General features: G+C 35.1%; 1 protein-coding gene across 3 annotated transcripts in view; it reads left to right on the forward strand.

The window, feature by feature from the left end:
- Positions 1-19,811, forward strand: part of LOC140451457 (fatty acid CoA ligase Acsl3-like) — a 56,114-nt gene that overhangs the window by 19,129 nt on the left and 17,174 nt on the right. Inside the window, exon 1 of one of the 3 annotated variants that reach the window (XM_072545276.1) lies at positions 4,035-4,169. The exons of the other annotated variants lie outside the window; for them this stretch is intronic. Coding sequence (XP_072401377.1) covers positions 4,156-4,169 — 14 coding nt within the window. The 5' untranslated portion in view covers positions 4,035-4,155. Of the gene's footprint in view, positions 1-4,034; positions 4,170-19,811 lie in introns of those variants that run through there. 3 annotated transcript variants of the gene reach the window in all.

The following is a 19,811-nucleotide window of genomic DNA, read 5'->3' on the forward strand; positions in this document are numbered from 1 at the left end:
AACAATTTTATGTTATAGAGGTTGTGTAAGTTACTGAATGCCAATACTGAGATTATTTATTTAAGTCATAGAAGTTGTGTATTTTAAGTTGTAGAGGTTTACAGAAAACATAGTATGAACCTTCGCGCTAGTGTACAGCTCCGCCCATTGTACCTCTTTTGTCATTCTCCTTCCCTGTTATTCTGTCTTTCTATGGTCTTATTCACTTTATCACCCATGATCTTCATAGTCTACCATTTCACTGTCTTCCGGTATGGCCCAATCTCGTTAATCTCATGAAATCCATTTCGTTTGCTTGTTTATTACCCAGTTTTCTGTCACATATATCATTATTAATACATAGTATTGTAACAAACTTTGGACCCGAAGAAGAAAAAAAGAAGAATTCCAGGATCAAGTATATTCATCTTGCAAACCGGCGCTCAAGTGTTTTGGAGGACACAACGGCGAGCTTTGGGACGTGGGTCTAGTATGGGGTATGTTTGGATAAAAATAAATTGATTGAAACTTAACTACCAATGGAAGTACACAGAATTTGGTATAAAAAGAAAGAGGAGAATAAAGGGTGTCATCTTGTCTTTTTTTAGAAGGAGAAGGAAAACTCAGAGGAACCTAGATGTTAAGGGAATTATTTATTAGAACCATAAGAAAGTACCTTTAACTTTTTCTGTACAATTTCTACATATAAAAAAAAAGATACAATCACACATTTACCTCGTATGGTTGCTCTACAATCTTCTCAGAATGTAGACAAGTTCTTATTTTCCAGAAAAAAGGAAGATTATAAGAGAGTGTTAAATAAATTATTGCTACTGATTAATAACTTCTATTATGATAGAAAGTACAGCCAAGTAAAAGTTAATATCATCATCATCTTTGGCTCGACAATCCTCTGTGGATCTTGGCCTGCTCTAAGATTCGTCGCCATTCTGTTCGGTTTCTGGCAACATGTTGCCATCTTCTGATTTTTAATATCCGTTAGTCGGTTTCAACTCCATCTAACCACCTTATTCGCGGTCGGCCTTTGCTTCTTCTTCCTACAGGTGTTCCTGTGGTTAGCTTTTTAGCAATCGTATTTTCTGGCATTCGTATTATGTGTCCAGCCCATCTAAGTCGCTGTGTTTTAATGAACGTTATGACATCTGGCTCATCAAAGAGCTGATACAATTCAAAATTATATCTTCTGCGCCACTGCCCTTGGTCGTTTATAGCTCCAAATATTTTGCGGAGTATTTTACGCTCAAATATTCCCAAAAGTCGTTCATCTTTCTGCGTTAGAGTCCATGTTTCTGCTCCATATGTTAGGACCGGCCTCAGCAATGTTTTGTATATAATAATTTTAGTTCTTCTTTGAATGTTTCTTGAGTGGAAATGCTTTTGGATTCCATAGTATGCCCTATTTGTAAGATTTATTCGTCTTTTGATTTCTTCGCTTGTTTTATTGGTAGCAGTCAATAGCGACCCAAGGTAAGTGAAGTTGTCAACACGTCCAAAGGTATGACTTTCAAAGACTGTTTCTCGTTCTTCATTTGCTATCGGATCCTTTGTAACCAACATGTACTTGGTTTTGTCTTTGTTGATGACTAGACCGACCTGTTTCGCCGCTGTTTCCAATTCTAGGAGATATTGCTCAACATCTCGCTTGCTACGCCCTATTATGTCAATGTCATCAGCATATGCTAAGACTTGTATCGATCTATTGTAAATAGTACCGCCATCCCTAATTCGTGTATCTCGGACTGCCTTTTCTAAGGCAATATTAAACAGGAGGCAAGCCAGAGCATCCCCTTGTCTGAGTCCATCCTTTATCTCAAAGGATCTAGAATTCTCTCCCTGTATTCTAACAGTGGCTTCTAAGTTAGACATTGTCATTCTCGTTAGTCGGATAAATTTCTCTGGTATACCAAACTCATGCATTGATTGGTATAGCACTGTTCTCTTGACACTGTCGTATGCGGCCTTGAAGTCGTGAAAAGTTAATATAGTAAATCAAAAATGTAAATAAAAACAAATCAGGTTTTATACAAATATTTTTAGTCATATGTAATATCTTTATAATCAGGCAAAGTAGAAGTGTGAATTATGTTTTAAATAAATAAAATAAAATGATACTGAAATTAAAAAATGTCAAAACATTTCTTCAGTTATTTGCAAATCATGATATGTAGGTATAACAACTTATTTCAAATAGAACCGAACAAAAGGTATAGTAATTCTCACTTGATTACTAGAGTACTGAACATACAAATTTTTGAGTTGTACATAAGAAACAAAGGTATTCAGAAATACAAATAGATTGGGAGAAATCCCCAATCTAAAAAGACAAAGCACTACACTGTACCAAGTATATCATCATCATCATCATCATCATCAATCAGCCAATCCCGTCCACTGCTGGACATAGGCCTCCCTCAGTTCTTTCCAGTGTTCTCTACACTGGGCCGCTTGTAGCCAGTTTCCCGCTACTCTTTTTATGTCGTCGGTCCATCTAGTCGGTGGTCGTCCTCGGCTTCTTTTATAATTTCTGGGCCTCCATTCCATAATTCGTCTTGTCCATCGTCCATCTTGTGTTCTGGCTAAGTGTCCTGCCCAGTTCCACTAAGTATATATGAATACAATAAAAATATTGACAGTTATATTTTCTTTTTCATCATTAGATAATATTCAGCATTGTGTTTGAATCTGCTGTAGTAGTTTACAAATAAACGAATCTGCTGTAGTAGTTGATAAGTGTTTTTCGATCGGATGTTTAGTTTGCGAAATTCTTTTTTATTAAATTGGTATACATACTCCTAAAGTATAAAAAAATTTGCAGCTATATTCATTGTTTACCTTGTCTATGGCAGCCGTTAAGCTCGACGGTTTTATGAGCTCAGCGATTTTCATTTATTTAAAAAAATGGATCAAAGAATTTGTATTAAATTTTCATAAAAAATGAAATAAAGTGTAACAAAGTGTGTGAAATGTTAACAAAGGCCTATGGTAAACATGCTATGAAAAGACAAGTGTTTACGAGTGGTATAAGCGTTTCCAAGATGACCGTGAAGATGTTGAATATGATGAATGCCGTTGAATTAAAGATGATCCGGATGCTCCGGACGCCCCAGCACATCAAGAACCGATGAAAACGTAAAAAAAGTGCCAGAAATGGTTATGAACGACTGCCGAATCACAATCAGAGAAGTCGCTGATCAAGTTGGTAGTCAGCAAAATTTGTTTCAAAATTGTTGAATTTAGAACAAAACAACGGCGAATGGAAGTTGCTCAGGAGTCGCTAAATTACGTAAACGACTACCCAGATTTACTCAAAAGGGTTATAACAGGTGGCTAAACATGGGTTTATGGATATGATGTCAAAACTAAGGTTAAATGGTTCCATTGGAGGCATTAGGGTTCAAAAAGACCAAAAAAGTATCGACAAGTGCGGTCGAACGTGAAGGTTGTGGTCACTGCGTTCTTTGATTTTAATGGCATAGTTCACAATGAGTTGTCATGACGTCAATCGGTTAATCGAGAGTACTACTTACAAGTTCAATGACGTTTGCGTGAAGTAATCCGAAGAAAAGGCCGGATTTGTGGAAAAACAACTCGAGGCTTTTGCATCACCATAATACACCAGCTCACACTTCATTGCTTGTTCGTGAATTTTTGGCCAAAAACAATACTATAATGATGCTCCAGCCTCCATATTCGCCAGACATGGCTCCGTGTGACTTTTACCTATTTCCAAAAATAAAGAAAACTTTAAAGGGCAGTCGTTTCACAAGCATAGATGACATTAAAAACGCATCGCTAATAGAACTAAACGCTATCCCAAAGATCGAGTTTGAGAGGTGTTTCAAGGATAAAATTTCAGGTATTTTTGAACACACTTTGTATATATATATATATATATATATATATATATATATATATATATATATATATATATATACGCGTGAACGTTATTGACTTAAATAATCGTACTATCCTACCACCGAAATACTGGCTTAAAATTTCCAGTTGATAAGAGTCCGTGTATTTATGCTATTTACAAGATTTTACAAAAGCATCAGCGGAACGTCCAGTCTGTAGTTATCTCAAGATAATGTAACATCGACCACAAGAGCACAAGCGCATTACTTAGTTGTTTAGTGAAGTGTTTTATTAGACATAATGACGGACCTTAGGTAATTATGAGAACGATTCAAATGTTTATGTCCTTCGCGGCCAATTTGTGCGCTTTTACGTAACCTAAAAAGAAGAGGAATCGGGTAATTTAATTTTTAAACGCACACAGGATGACGATACGGAATGAGAGAAATTATCAAAATATATCAGTTTTACCAAAAGTTTCGATCTAAAATCAAAAATGTTGATGTACGGAAATTATCAAAGTTAATACCACTTTCGGAAAATATATTCCTATAAACCAATATTTTAAAAAGTTTTTGTATGTTCAATCCGGTCCACTGCCTATTATTGTTAAGTCAGGTTATCAATCTACGCCGTATTCCACGTGTGCCTTTTATTTTTCCTTTAAATAGTCTCTTCCTAATTTAACGTCACAACATTCGACAGTTTCCTTTTAGGAGTTCACTAGTTATTTTGGAATTTTTTTTCAGTAGTTCGTACTTTTCCCAAGCCATCTAACTCTTTACTTCCTAATTTTCTGTTTACTACGATTACTGAAGACCTCTTTTTCTTTTTTTACTGTACAACTACAACTGTTTTAATCTAGCTTCATTTCTTTCCTGGCATACTTTCTTGCATTTTTCATTGTACCAGTTCTCTCTTGGAGTTTTTTCAGATCGTCCCAAACATTTATTGTCATCTGTTATTATATATACAATAGCACTAAAGGCCTTAGAGGCCCATGGCTTAAAAAGTTTGTTCTTTCTTCATTTTCGCTTTCCTTTATGTACTGAGATCTACTCTGGCCCGATATGTGATTTTTCTCCATTCCTTCTTGTTATTCATTTTTCTTTTCTGACCTTCTAGTCCAATTTCTTCCATATATTTTTCTACCTCCTGATTCCATCTATTTTTTGGCCTTCCTTTTCTCTTTTTTAAAGTTATAGTGTAGTTTAGTACCCTTTTTGGAGTCCTCGTGTTCGGCATCCTTTCTAGGTAACCTTGCCATCTTAGTCTCTGTGCCTTTATGACTCCTATTACGTTAGGTTGATTATGTAATTTCTTTAACTCATCATTTGATCTTCTTATCCATAAAGCGTCCCTTATTATTGCTCCATATATCTTCCTCAGGATTTTCCTTTTCCATATCTCCAGTAAATTTTGTTCATTTTTTGTCATTGTCCATGTCTCACTGCAGTATGTTACTATTGGTTGTATAGTTGTTTTGTATAACTGTATTTTTGCCTTTCTTGATAAAAACTTGCTTTTCAACATTCCACTAAGTGCATGTACACTTCTATTGCCTGCCATTATTCTAGCTTGTATTTCTTCTTTAATGTTAGATTTACGTGATATTATTGTACCTAGGTATGTAAATCTTTCTACCATTTCGAATTTGTATGATGACCTTTCTTCTACTTCTACTTTAAACTTTTGTCCATCCCTGAACTGATCATCTGTCCACTGCATACATTTTGTTTTAGTTTCATTTATGTAAAGTCCCATTTTTTTGCAGCTTTTACTATTCTCTGTACTATCTCCTGTAGCTCTTTTTTTCCTCTTGCCAGCAATACTATATCATCCGCAAATGCCAAAACTTGGTGTCTTTTATGATATAGGAGTCCTTCTCTATTGATTTTCGCTTCTCGCATTATTTTTTCTAGGCATAAATTGAAGAGTAATGATGACAAAGGATCTCCCTGCCTTAATCCTTCGTTTACTATAAATTTGTCCGATGCATGATTGTTTACTTTGACTCTGTTTTCTGTATTCTCTAAAGTAATATGTATCATGTTACACAACTTTCTGCTAACTCCCAGTTCCTCAAGGGTCTCTTTTAATTCCTTCCTCTTTATTCTATCGTATGCTTGCTGGAAGTCGATGAATAGCGCTATCATTGGTAAGTTGTGTTCATAGCTTTCTGCTTGTAATTCTCTGATTATGAATACTTGGTCCGTTGTGCTTCTCCCTCGTCTAAATCCGCACTGATATTCGCCTAATATATTTTCAACTTCTTTTTCTAGCTTATCTTTTATGGATTTTGATAGGATTTTATATACCGTATTTTTTAGTAACGCTACTCCTCTGTAATTACTACATTCTGTTTTGTCTCCTTTTTTGTGTAATGGGCAAATAATGGCTTCCTTCCAATCTTCTGGTATTCGTTCTTTTATCCATATCTCCTTTATGATCTTGTATATCCAATTATTTAGCAGTTTTCCACCATATTTCATCATCTCTGCTGTTATGTTATCGCTTCCAGGGGATTTGTTGTTTTTCAGATTTTTTATGATTTCCTCGATTTGTTCTTTGCTGGGTGAATTATCTTCTATGTCTTCTAAGTGTTCCATTCTTGCTTCTGCTTCCATACATTCTGTTATCGTTTTTCCTAAAATTTTTAAGCTCCCGTTTAAATCGTCTGTTGTTTCTTCCTTTTCCAAATTTTCCTTTATTTTTTAATTCTTTTTTAGTTCGTTATCCTCTAATTTTTTAACATTATATCTTGTTTTTGCTGTTCCGTTTTCCTTTGTTTCGTGGCAATTCCTGTTTTAATTTCATTATTACTAAAAAATTAATTGCTATTTATATTTGTTCTCCTGTATGTTATGACCTCCCTCACAGATCCTTTATGTTTATTGTCTTTTTATATATATATTGTCTTTTTATATCGTCATAAAATCGTTTCCCTTTTTGTTTGAGACTTGTTATTTTCTGGGCCGTAAACTCCGATGGTATTCAAGTCTTTCTTCTCCATTCTTATCTTTGCTATAACAATCCTTTCTGATATGTATTGCCACTCTTTGATGTGATTGTGTTACCTTTGGTATATTAATACCTTTTTTGGCCCTGTTTTCTTTTACTACTCCACTGTAGATTAGTATGTATTCACCTTATGTTGATTGTCCTTTTCCTTTCTTTTTTGTTTGAGTTGAGCGACCTGATTTTCCATATAGCAATTCTCATCTGGGATTTGGATCTTTTTCGCTTGTCCTTATTTCTTGTCGTGGTCATTTTCATAGTTTTAATCCTGTTCCGAGGATGTACATTATTTCTTTGAGCAATATTTGTTTTTACGATTGATAGGTTGCTAACCTTTGGTATTAATTGTAGATTCATATCTTAGTTCTTTAATGTACGTCTCGTGATTTAAATATGTGGTTCAAAGCAAAGTATGCCATATTGGCCAGAATGATTCTTCTACTGAGCTCTACATTGTCAATGTTGTCATTTGTGATGTTGACTTCGAAATAGATAAAGCTATCTATTTTTTTAAGTTGTGAATTTTCAGGTAAAGTCATGTTGCTCTCTCCGATCAGCTTCGTATTAGAATTGTTGTATTTATTGACAGACCTATTTATTTAGCATGTGATTTAAGTTCCAAATATGTATTATCACCTGTTCCTTTCGTTTTGCTCATGATATTTATGTCATCTGCATATGCTGCCAGTTGGACGGATTTATTAATAAGTGTTGTTTCTACTTTTTGACGTTTTTCTAACTACGTATTAACGTCCTATATTAAACATTATTAGTCCTAGCTCTTCATCATCACACTATTTTTACTACTACTACTATCGGTTCACAGCGTTCTCCGACGCCTTCCGACTCCTAACCACCATTCTTCTCTATTTAACCATAGGCCTGGAGGGATTTCTCTTTCCTCTAGTTCTTTTTCAATTTCCTCTCTCTAGCTTCTTCTCGGCCTTCCTCTTTTTGTTCTTCCTTGTGGTGTTCACGTCAAAATCTGTTTTGGAATCCTGTCATCTGGCATTCTCTGTACATGGCCGTACCATATTAACTGTTTTGTTTTTATGTCATCAACTATTGTATGCTTGACTCCCATCATTTCTCGTATTCTCTCATTTGGTATCCGATATCTTCTTGATTTGCCTGCTGCTCTTCTCCCGAAGTCCATTTCTGTTGCTAGTAACAGTTTCTCTGTTATTTGTTTCATTTGCCAAACTTCACTGCCATATGTGATTACACTTTTAAGTATGGTGTTGTATATTAGTTGTTTGTTCGCTTTAGATATTGTTTGGTCCCACAGAATGACGTTCATCATGTATATGGCTTTTCTACCCTGTATGTTTCTGTCTTTTATAGCAGCATCGAGTGTTCCATCTTGAGTTATCTCCATACCCAGGTACTTATATTCATCAGTGTCTAATTTCTACCCCATCGTCTAATATAATGGACTGCTTTGTCCCTCCAATGCACATGGTTTTAGTTTTCTTAATGTTGAGTTCGAGACCTCATTTGTTATATTCTTCTATTAGCTTCCGAGTCATGTAACTCAAGTCGTCATGATCCTGAGCAATCAGTATTTGGTCATCAGCGAAATATAAGGTGTACAGTGTAGTCTCGTCATTAAGAGGGATTCCCATGCTATTACATTTTCTTTTTCACAGCTTGAGTGCTTGTTCCAGATAAATTTTGAAAAGGGTAGGCGAAATACAGCAACCCTGCTTTAATCCTTTCGTGACCTTAAATCACTCAGATATCCTTGATCCAGTATTAATTTTTGCAGTCGTTCCATTATACATACTTTGGACTGCTTTGATAAGACCATGCTTAATGTTGGTTTGCTGTAGGGTTGATTATAGTTTACTGAGGGGTACACTGTCATATTCTTTTTGTAAGTCTATGTACACCAGGTGAACTTCTTTATTGACGGCTGTTTTTTTTTTTCAATAACTTGCGTAATAGAGTACAAGTGGTCTACTGTGGATCGCCCAGCTCTAAACCCAGCTTGCTCCTCTGCTTCGTAATCTCTATAGTCATTTTCTATTTTGTTCTTAATAAGTTTCCCATACATCCTACTTATTGTGCTGTTTACCGCAATTCCTCTGTAATTTTCACACTGATCCTTGCTGCCCTTTTCGCGGATAGTTGACATGATAGATAATTTCCATTCTTTTGGTAATTCGGCCCCATTCAAGCAGTCTTGAAAGAGTTTTCTTAACTGTTCCTGGAGTTTGTATGTGCCGGCTTTCACTAATTCTGCAGGGATGTCACCAGGACCAGGGGATTTTCCATTTTTCAGGGATTTGGTTATTTCTTCCATCTTTGATTTACCTATTTGTAATGGTGATGAATTTATACGTATACCTATCGTGTTGTCTTTCATGTTAGTAAATTCTGGTCTTTGTTCTGTTAGTAATTTTTTGAAATATTCTTCCCATTTTTCTGTTGTTATTGGTGATATAACTTCTTTTTTCTTATTATTTCTCATACTTTTAATCAATCTCCAACTCTCTGTGCTTCTTCTACCTCCTACGTAGGTGTTGATCTTTTGGCAGTTCTGTTCCCATGATTCGTTCTTTTTTTGAGTTATCTTTTTCCTTACTACACTATTTTTATCCTTGTGTTATTTGAAATGGATTTATCATCTCATGCTGTATCTGTATCTGAGCCACTGCGCCATCGTCATTCGAATGAGCATCACTAGTTTGATCGGTATTTCAAATTTACTTAATATTTTGCATAAAAGTGCCTTATTTACCGAGTCATATGAGTGTTTTAAGTTGACGAAAATATTATAGACATCTCTGCAAGTGGTTGTAGTGTATAGTTAAGTATACTGGTAAATATTTTATATCCACAACACAGCAAGGAGATGCCTCTTTAGGAGTTCATCGTCCTTTTTATAAATTGTGCAGATGATGCTCTTATTCCACTCTTTTGGCCTTTTATCTTGTTTCCCTATTCTGTGTATGACCTCATATTTCCTTTTCGTTATTTTCCTTCCTCCTGACTTGCTTTAGTATAGTTATATTTTTACAGATTATTGTTTATATAATTTTGATTATTTTCAAGAAACATAAAGCTGCAAAATATTTCGTTCAGGTCAATTTAAAATGAACTGAACTGATTTCATTACGATATCATTAAAATCCTCACATCCGTTAGACAAAATGAACTCTTTGTAGGAAAGGTAATTACAGTTGCAAATATTACAATAATAAAAATAATTAGAATGTTAGCGAATGAATCGTGACAGCAATGATATACAAAGAGGAAGTAAAATATGAAAATATAGTCGTTTAATTATAAAACTCCCTCCCTTAGCTTTTCTTCTTCTTTAAGTGCCGTCTCCCGATCGGAGGTTGGATATCATCATCACTATCTTTACTCTATCTGCTGCTGCTCTGGTGAGTTCTATAGAACTGCATTTAAACCAGTCCCTTAAATTCTTCAACCATGACACTCTCCTTCTTCCTATACTCCTTCCTCCTCTTATCTTTCCCTGTATTATCATCATTAGCAGTTCATATCGCTGTCCCCTCATTACGTGTCACAGATATTGTAACTTTCTTATTTTTATTGTGTTTAATATTTCGCATTCTTTGCCCATTTCTCGCAATACTTCCATGTTAGTTTTCTTCTGTGTCCATGCTATTCTAAGTATCCACCTGTAACACCAAATTTCAAAGGACTGTAACTTATTTATGTGTTCTTGCTTTAATGTCCAGCTTTCAAGCCCATATTGCAGTATCGAAAACACGTAGCATCTCAGTGCTCTTACTCTCAGTTCTAATCTAAGGTCTTTGTTGCAGAGAATTGTTTTTATTTTTACAAACGCATTTCATGCTATTTCTATCCTTGCTCTTAATTCGGTTGTTTGATCATTATTGTCTGAAATCCAGGTTCCTAAGTATTTGTATTTATCAACCCTTTCTATCGGTACATTTCCCAAATATATGTTTGTTGGTATATTTGTTTTCTTTGTTATTATCATGTATTTGGTCTTTTTTATATTCATTTTTAGTCCATATTTTTCACAGAAACTGTTTGTTTTGTTTATCAGTAATTGGAGTTGTTCAGCAGAGCTTGCCATAATTACGGTGTCATCTGCATATCTTATGTTGTTAATAGATCTTCCGTTAATTATTATTCCTTCACTTTGAAATAATAATGCTTCTTCAAAAATGGCTTCACTATATACATTAAATAGTAATGGGGACATAATACATCCCTGCCTATCTCCTCTCCTGATTTCAATTTCTGGACTGGGTTCGTTATCTATTACGATTTGTGCTCTTTGATTCCAGTAGAGGTTTGTTATTATTCGTAAGTCCCTATGGTCTATCTTTTGCATCCAGCTAATTCCTTTAGTGTTTCTATCAACAATGTTCCCACCTTTGTCATGAATTGATTGTTGTCTGTAAGCTCATGTAAGTTTTTTCAATTTCAATTTCAATTATTTTATTTTTAGTACAAGTATTGCTCACGTATATTATGTGATAGCGTTTTTTAGTATCAATTCTTGTATCAATCTTCTGTATGTTTTGAAGATTGAAGTAATTTTTTTCTTTCCAATGTTTTGTTCTCTGTTCTCGACAGTGGTCGCTTCATGTATTAAGGTGATTTAGTACTGTAACCTCCCTAGTTGATTGTTTATTCGTAGTTGGTGACTATGCAATCAATTTCCATTTTCATATCCATTTTCCTTGTGTTTTTTTTTGTATAGTAAAGTATTCATCACATATTGTTTCTTTTTTAACAGATAGTACCTTAACATCTTTTTATTTTACATACTTAAACATTCTGAAATATAAAAAAATAGCACAAACGGGAGCATTGACATCAAAACAGAAAGATGACTCTATCAGATGGTTTACTATGAATTCGCAGTGGCATGGAGAAAATCTAAGTACCAAAATGATTATTTTTTAGATCATTTCGTTTTATTTTTCATTTGTATTTACAATTTTTACTGAGGCACCCTATTCTTCTTCTTCATTTTTCAACCGTTTTTTTATTCATCGAGTATCTTATTTCTAAATTTACACTCTGTAAATACCGATTAAAGTTTATATTGTAGCGTTAAAAAAAATACCGTGTCAAGAAATAATCTTAACCTATTATTAATTATCATCTTAATTATTTGCCGTGTCACCTTGATGAGGTTATAGATCATTTTTTTTTGCTGGGTTAAAAATTTTATCATCTAATAATAACAAACTCATTAGATGGCCTCAAGTTTTTGTAATTTTTTAAAGGAATTAATATTAATTTGTGATATACATAGATGACCCGAAGAGAATAGTTCAAAAACCTTGTACGACATGCAAATATTATGACTTCAACATGAACCTGGATAAAAGCAAGTGCTTATCTTCACCTAAAAACTGAATAATAATGCTCAACTTATTATGTTATGCTCAACTTATACACAAATATAAATATCTTAAGGATTTTTATGACTTGAACTGTTGATTATATCGCCAACTCATATAATATGATATACAAGGTTCGATCTGACAAGAGAAGAATTTTTTTCTTGTTCTCAGGCGTCACGTCTGAGTTTTTGCATTCAGTAATTTAACATCCTTATCACTGCGACACCAAAGCGCTAATAGATAAGAATAATGGCCTCATAATGGATGTCCCTCCTATATTCCTATATGACAAATCTGTTAAATTTATCAACCGCCATAGCTAATTCGTCTCTATTTTGTCACTGTCTGTTATATCTATTAGCCCACAATTTCTTTTTTACATCTATTGAATCTTTTTACAGTTCCAGAAAATGCCTTAATATTTTATTGTATCGTCCAAGACCCCAATACGACCAAGGGAATCTCTTCAACTTCTACAAAAAGTTCAGTTGATTGGACCGTCTGTTTTTTTTTATTATTATACAATGAAATCGAGTCAAAGCATAGCTTATGTGACCCAAAGTACAAAAGATTTGTCTTCTTCTTTGTCAACCATTTTCCATCCACTCCTGAATGTAGGTCTCTCCTAATTGCTTCCATCTTTCTCTATCTTGCCCAATCTAATCCACTGTTTGCCTGCCACTGTTCTTATATCATCTACCCATCTTTTTTGAGGTCTTCCCATGCTTCTTGTTGTCGTTCTTGGTCTCCATTCTAGAATTCTCCGTGTCCACCTGTTGTCATTATATCGGGCTATGTGACCTGCCCAGCGCCATTTCATTTTTGCAATTTCTTCCACAATATCCCTAATCTTCGTTCTACCTCTTATCTCGGTGTTTCTAATCTTGTCTCTTAGTGATATTCCAAGCATGATTCGTTCCATTGATCTTTGCGTTGTTATTGTTATTGCAAATAAAAATAATATTCAAAAGAATTAGTTCTTAGAAGAAGTTCTTACAACAATAGCAAATTACAACAAATACAAACATTACAAAGTATACATAAGATTACAAAATTTATTCTAACGGAGAGAAATTTCTTATATTTATAACCTAATATATAAATATATTCTTATATTTATAACAGTCTTCATAAAAAAATTACAAACATTATACAAAGTTAACATAAGAGTAGATACAATATCCAGTCAGTTTTCATAAAACTTATCGGTTAACCAAAAAGTTTTGCTTTATAGTAGTTTTAAAAGACTCCTTTTTTCAATTTACGGTTATTACCTCATACTCAAGCATCTTCGTTAATATTTCTCCAAAGCCCCCACCTACCCAAGAATTTTATAAATAGATGTGACATCGCCTCTTTCTCGCCTATGAGTTACTGGAGACAACTTCAGCTTTCTTAGTAGAGTTTCATAGTTTAATCTTCCATAATTAAAAGGTACCGGGTGGATACTTATCTGCGATCCCGGCAGGGAATAGATCTACCGGAGGAATAGCAGACCCGCCCACGCGACCTCATGGATTTTCCCAGACTTCCATTCCCGGGGAAACCATGTCCAAATCCAAAGCATTCCCATCTCCACCCTTTCTTCCCTCCACTTCCAAACCAACTCGCCAACACGCACTAGCCCGGAAAAAATCAGGCTACTACAAAAAGCGACAAATGCATATTACTTCATACAATGTTAGAACTCTTATATCAGACCAGAAGATGATGGAACTGGAGGAAGAGCTGAGAAGAATAAAATGTGACTATACATAGAAAGCACACACAAAATATAGTTGAAATTATCGGCATGAGCCCCAGGATTGTATATCTCATCTTCAGACATATGCTCCAAACGACTACCAACTCGGATGACTTTAATGCGAAAATGGGGTTTAAATAAGAAATGACAGAAGTAGCAATGGGTTTTTTTCGTTAAAAAGCCTTAGCGTAAATGAACATGGATCAGCCCAGATGGCAGTGTCAAAAATGAAATAGATTATATCATAACAAACAGAAAAGGAATAATCAAAGACATCGAAGTATTCAACAAATTTTCAATAGGAAGCGACCATATATTAATCTGAGCTAAGATACTATTAAATGTCAAATTGGAAAGAACAAAGATGATCCTAAAATCAAGAAAAAAGTAATGGATTACCCTAGAAAACAACGACCTGTATGAAGAAACACTAACCAGACATATACAAGACTTGCTAGATGCAATAGAAGATGTAGATCAAGCAAATAATGGCATAACGAAGGCTCTAAAAGAAACGGAAAGGGATTACTACCCGACCGTTCTGACCCATAAAGAAAAACTAAGCCAAATACCAAGAGCTAATAGGTAAAAGAAGACGGCTGATGGAAAAATACAGCTCCAACTACACAACAATAAAGAAATTAAATAAAGATCCGGTCAATCCGAAAAGACGTAAGAGAAAACAATACAAGAGAAATAACTAAAATAATTCAAGAAAACAAAAGTTTAAAAGTTTTGACAACAAAAATATGTATAAAATAAAAAAAAAAGATGGAAACATTACTACTGATAGAACCAAAATCCTTGAGGTTGTCGAATCCTTTTATAGCGAAATGTATGAGAGCACCGAAAGGCAAGATCAGCCCCTGCTCAAAATCACAAACCAGAAATCAGAATTAATGCCAAAAATAACTCCATACGAAATTAAAACGACACTTTTAGAAATTAAAAATAACAAATCCCTTGGCGATGACGGAGTAGTGATTGATGCAATCAAACTAGGTGGAAATAAAATTATCCATGCTTTGGCCAATCTTTTCACCGAATGCTATCAAGGGAAAACTCCTTGTCGATGGAACAATTCAGTCAATATTTTATTACACAAGCAAGGTGACATAACAGATCTAAAAAACTACAGTCCTCTCAGTTTGCTTTCACACATTATAAACTTTTCACAAAAATGATCAAAAAAACACTGGACGCTAAATTAGACTTCTATCAGCCTAGAGAACAAGCTGGACTTAGATCGGTATAGACCATCCCTACACTAACATGATCAAATATATCTACCAAAATTCCACAGCTATCGCAAGACTATCTAAACAAGAAACAAATAAATTCTATATACAGCGATGGAGGCACAGTCTCTCCAAAGCTATTCACGACGCTTTTAGAACATACTTGTGAGCAGGCACATCTGAACGAGCATGATATCAATATAAATGGAGAGAAGCTCAGTCATTTGAGATTTGCAGATGACATCGTCCTTATAGTCGATCGTATGGATCATCATCATCACGTAGCACTACGACCCTGGGTGGGTCTTTACTGACTGTACAACTTTTTTCCAATTTGTTCGGTCTTCCATCAACCTAGTGTCAAATGGAATATTCATTTTCCGGGGTCAATTCTGCCTGGGATAGGGTGAGGAACGGATGGATTGAGTAGCTCGTAAATCACCTTACTGCAGCCGGTCCCAAGCCCGGATAAAAGAGGAGGGTTGAGCGGAGGGTTAACTACCCACACCCTCGGAAAAAACTAGTTATGAAAACTGCAACTTTGCCTCGGAACCGGACAGATCGTATGGATGATGCAATAATAATGTTTGAAACATTATATCACGTTTCCTTGGAGGTCGGACTAAAGATTAATATGAACAAGACGAAAATATTGACTATGATGGAAGGGATATTGTGCAGACTACATCGTATAAGTATCTAGGACATGAAATTCGGTTGGGCAAAGATAACCAGACATGTGAGCTCCCACGTAGCACAGGATTAGCCTGGACAGCGTTTGGTAAATTAAACTATGTATTTAAATCGGATCTACCCATATGCTTTAAAAGGAAAATCTTTGACCAATGTGTGTTGCCTTTACTCACTTATGAAGCGGAAACATTAACACAGAGCGGAAGTAGTATGTTAATTGGTTAGGTACTACCTCATCAAGATGTTGGAAATTTTTAGCTAGTAAGCATCTCCCAAAGTTTTATTACTCCCTTGAATCCAATCTTCAAATTCCAGTCTCCCATCCAAATGTTAATTTAATTATTCTCGGAATGCTGTTTAGCTTTTTCAACATCCAAATAAAATTTTCCTCTGTTCTTTCAGATTTTTATCAGTTTAATCCACATTCATCATAAGTGACTCGACAATCCGTTGTGGATCTTGGCTTGCTCACAAAGAAGTCGCCACTCCTGTCGATTCCTGACAACTTCCCTCCATCTTCTGAATCTTAGAATCTGTAGGTCTTCTTCCACATCATCAATATATCTGCTTCGTGGCCATCCTCTACTTCTTGTGTCCTCTGGTTTTGAAAATGTTAATCTCTTCGTGTATTCGTGATCTGACATCCTAGCAATATATCCAGCCCATGAAAGTCTCTGCACTTTAACGAATTTCACAATATCTGGATCGGTGTATAACTGATATAGTTCAAAGCTGTATCTTCGACGCCATAGCCCATTTTCATTTACGGCCCCAAAAATCTTTCTGAGAATTTTTCTCTCAAAAATATCAAGAAGTCTTTCATCATTTTGAGATAAGGTCCACGTTTCATCCTTATATATCAGAACCGGTCTTATTAAGGTCCTGTATATATTAAGCTTGTTTAATCCACATTACTCTATCATTTATTGACAACAAGCTTACGGAATAATTTACCAAATCTACCACCAAAATTATTCCCACGCCAATATTAGTATTTATTTTATCGTCTAGGTAGTAAAATCTACTTCCTTTATCCAGATTTTCAATGCTGCCTAGAACTGGGAACTAAAGTTTGGTTTATAGTTTCAATAATGCCTTACTTGACACTCACTTTGCAACATCGTAAACTTTGAAATAAAACTATTTCTTTTCCGAGAAAACTTTAGCAGCTCCTAACCTGGAGAACCGTTACCAATATGCTGGTTATGGTCCCCGAGTATTTAATTTCCCCAGTACCACTCATATATGGAAGGCTTTGCCCTGTCCGGCACTTGGGAAGGAGCCCAGTAGAGGAGCAGCTTACTCCTAACAGGTCAATTGAATCTATGAACAAGAATTGAAATTGTATTGAAATTTTCATTGATGAAAATGAACTTAAAAATACGCTTGCTAAGACGTTATCATTACACCTTATCGATGCTGGATAATTGGGCTACTTAAACGGCCCATCACCACTCTGCAAAGAAGTCTCTAGAAGAAACAGCCTAGGACAGTTAGGTAGACCTGTTTTAAGCTGTTATAGATCTATTATAACATGTTCCAGATTTCTTTCTAGAGGAACGACTCTACGAAGATTTGAAACGTCGGAGTAGAATGTTGGGGTGTTGTCCAAACGATCAAGTCATCCAGCTTTGATAACGTGTAACGACAATGTCTTAGCATGCGTATATAATGATTACTTTTAAAAATAAATATGACTAAATAATAAAGTAAAGATACGAAACTGTATAACCTTCTTCACATAAAGGGAGGAATAAAATAGCAGTTTCTGCAAGTTATGGTAGAGAAAAAGATTTTAGGAAAATTAGTGTTGGAAAAAGATGAATGTCATGGCTCTGTAATCTCAGACAGTGATTTAATTCCTAGGCCAATCACCTTGACTTAACAAACAAAAAAAAAAGAAAGTTTGCCCTATTATACCTAACAATATGATCGAAGGATCTCCATCCTTATTATATTTTTTTTGATTTGGAAGGAAGACCTCTGTTGTAAACCAGTGGTACCTTATAGCTTATTGCACATCGTTTAATCAATTCCAGTATTCTGAAACGTCTACCAGCTTTTACAAATCTAGAGCATGGATACCAAGTGTTTTTGGAGTCACTTGATAGTGTCCAAAAAGGGTTTGCTGCCTGCGATCTAACTCCTCGTAGTCGTGCAAGACATGGTTGACTGTTTAAGTTCTTCTAATACAGAGTCTGCGGATTCCTGGTTGTTTTCTGCTACAGGGCTCCTGTATGATAGCTACATCGAAGTTGCCATTTCATAGCAACAATAAGTTCTGACGGAGCTGCTTTACTATACTGGAGGTCTCTCTGCAGGACTCTGATTGGAACCATCGAGACCTCTGTCATTTTTAAGGATACCTTTCCAAGTCTGCAATATGATTTTCCGATATTTAAATCACCAACCTTCCGCCTTAAGATCTCTATTTAGTTTCCTTGGACGGACCCTGTTAATTGCTTCATCAGCCTCTTTCTCGGAGACGCGGGTGAGGACCGTGCGGTGCTTTGACATGTTATTGTGATCGACTACATTTAAGTCTGCTCCCTCCAACAGGACCTCTCGACTCCTCCCCATATTAGTACTATATGCTTTCCATCCTTAACATAGAACCATTCTTGATCGACAATAGACGATTCACCTTTGCTCATATGATTTTCTAGCAAATACCTTCAATTCAAAACATCTTGAACTTATAACAAAAGATTTGTTTAAATACGGAAACGGCAGAAATCCTTGACTTAATATATTACGAAACGAAAATTTTAAAAAACAACATCACCAGACTCGGGAAAATACAGATAACATATTTTTAACAAGAGTTGCTATTGATATTTCTAAATGCTGTAAATATTTGTTTACATTTGTAAAAATTAAATGTGGAACATTTAGACAATAACATCAGTTATCAGCGAGGGCATTGCTAAAATTATATTAATTATTTTACATACCAACTGAACTTTAGACGACTGCGTATTTTTGTATTCAGAAATGTTGCAAATATTATTGTATGTCAATGACTTTTTGTCCAATTTTAGACAGAATATATTACTTAAGGTTACGTGGACAGTATAGAAAAATGTGAAAAAAAGTATTGTGAACGTACACGCACCCACGGAGGAAAGATATATGGAAACTAAAGCCGAATTCTTCGAAAAGCTAGCAGAAATAATGGAGAAAATACCAAAATATGACATTAAATTAACCCTGGGAGATTTAAATGCGAAAGTCGGTAGGGAAGAACTTTACAGGCATATAACATTAGGGAAATGTTTGCATCAAGAAAGTAACCAAAACGGGAAAAAATTGATATAATTTGCAATGGAGAATAAAATGAAGATAATCAGTACACAATTCGACCATAAAGACATATATAAAGTAACGTGGATATCCCCAGTTGGGCAGAGTAAAAACCAAATCGATCACATATTAATAGAAAATAAACATGTCAGAGCTATCAGAGATTGCAGAAGTTATAGAGGTGAAGATGCCAGTAGTGAATATATATTTTTAATAAAAAAACTTAAACAAGATCTACCTGTAAAACTAAATATTTAAAAGACAGAAAGAGATATAACGTGGCCTTACTTAAGGACCAACAAGTTTCAACGAGGTTAGAAAATGAGATTAACGCAAGATTAGAGGAAGACAACTTAATGTCTGATACATTAGAAGAAGAATGGAGTAAAATAGAAACAACATCAATGACAGAAGCAGCTAATGTTTGATTAAGCAATACAGGAGCCAAGAGAGAAGAAGGTTGGTTCGACCAGGACTGTAAAAGAGCAGTAATGCTAAGAAATAAGGCAAAGTTGGAAAAAGACAAAAATAAAACCCAACAAACAATTACAGAACATGAGGCGAAAAGGAAAGAAGCTAAAAGAATCTGCAGAAAAA

The sequence above is a fragment of the Diabrotica undecimpunctata genome, chromosome 9 (genome assembly GCF_040954645.1).
Source record: "Diabrotica undecimpunctata isolate CICGRU chromosome 9, icDiaUnde3, whole genome shotgun sequence".
Lineage (NCBI taxonomy): Eukaryota > Metazoa > Arthropoda > Insecta > Coleoptera > Chrysomelidae > Diabrotica > Diabrotica undecimpunctata.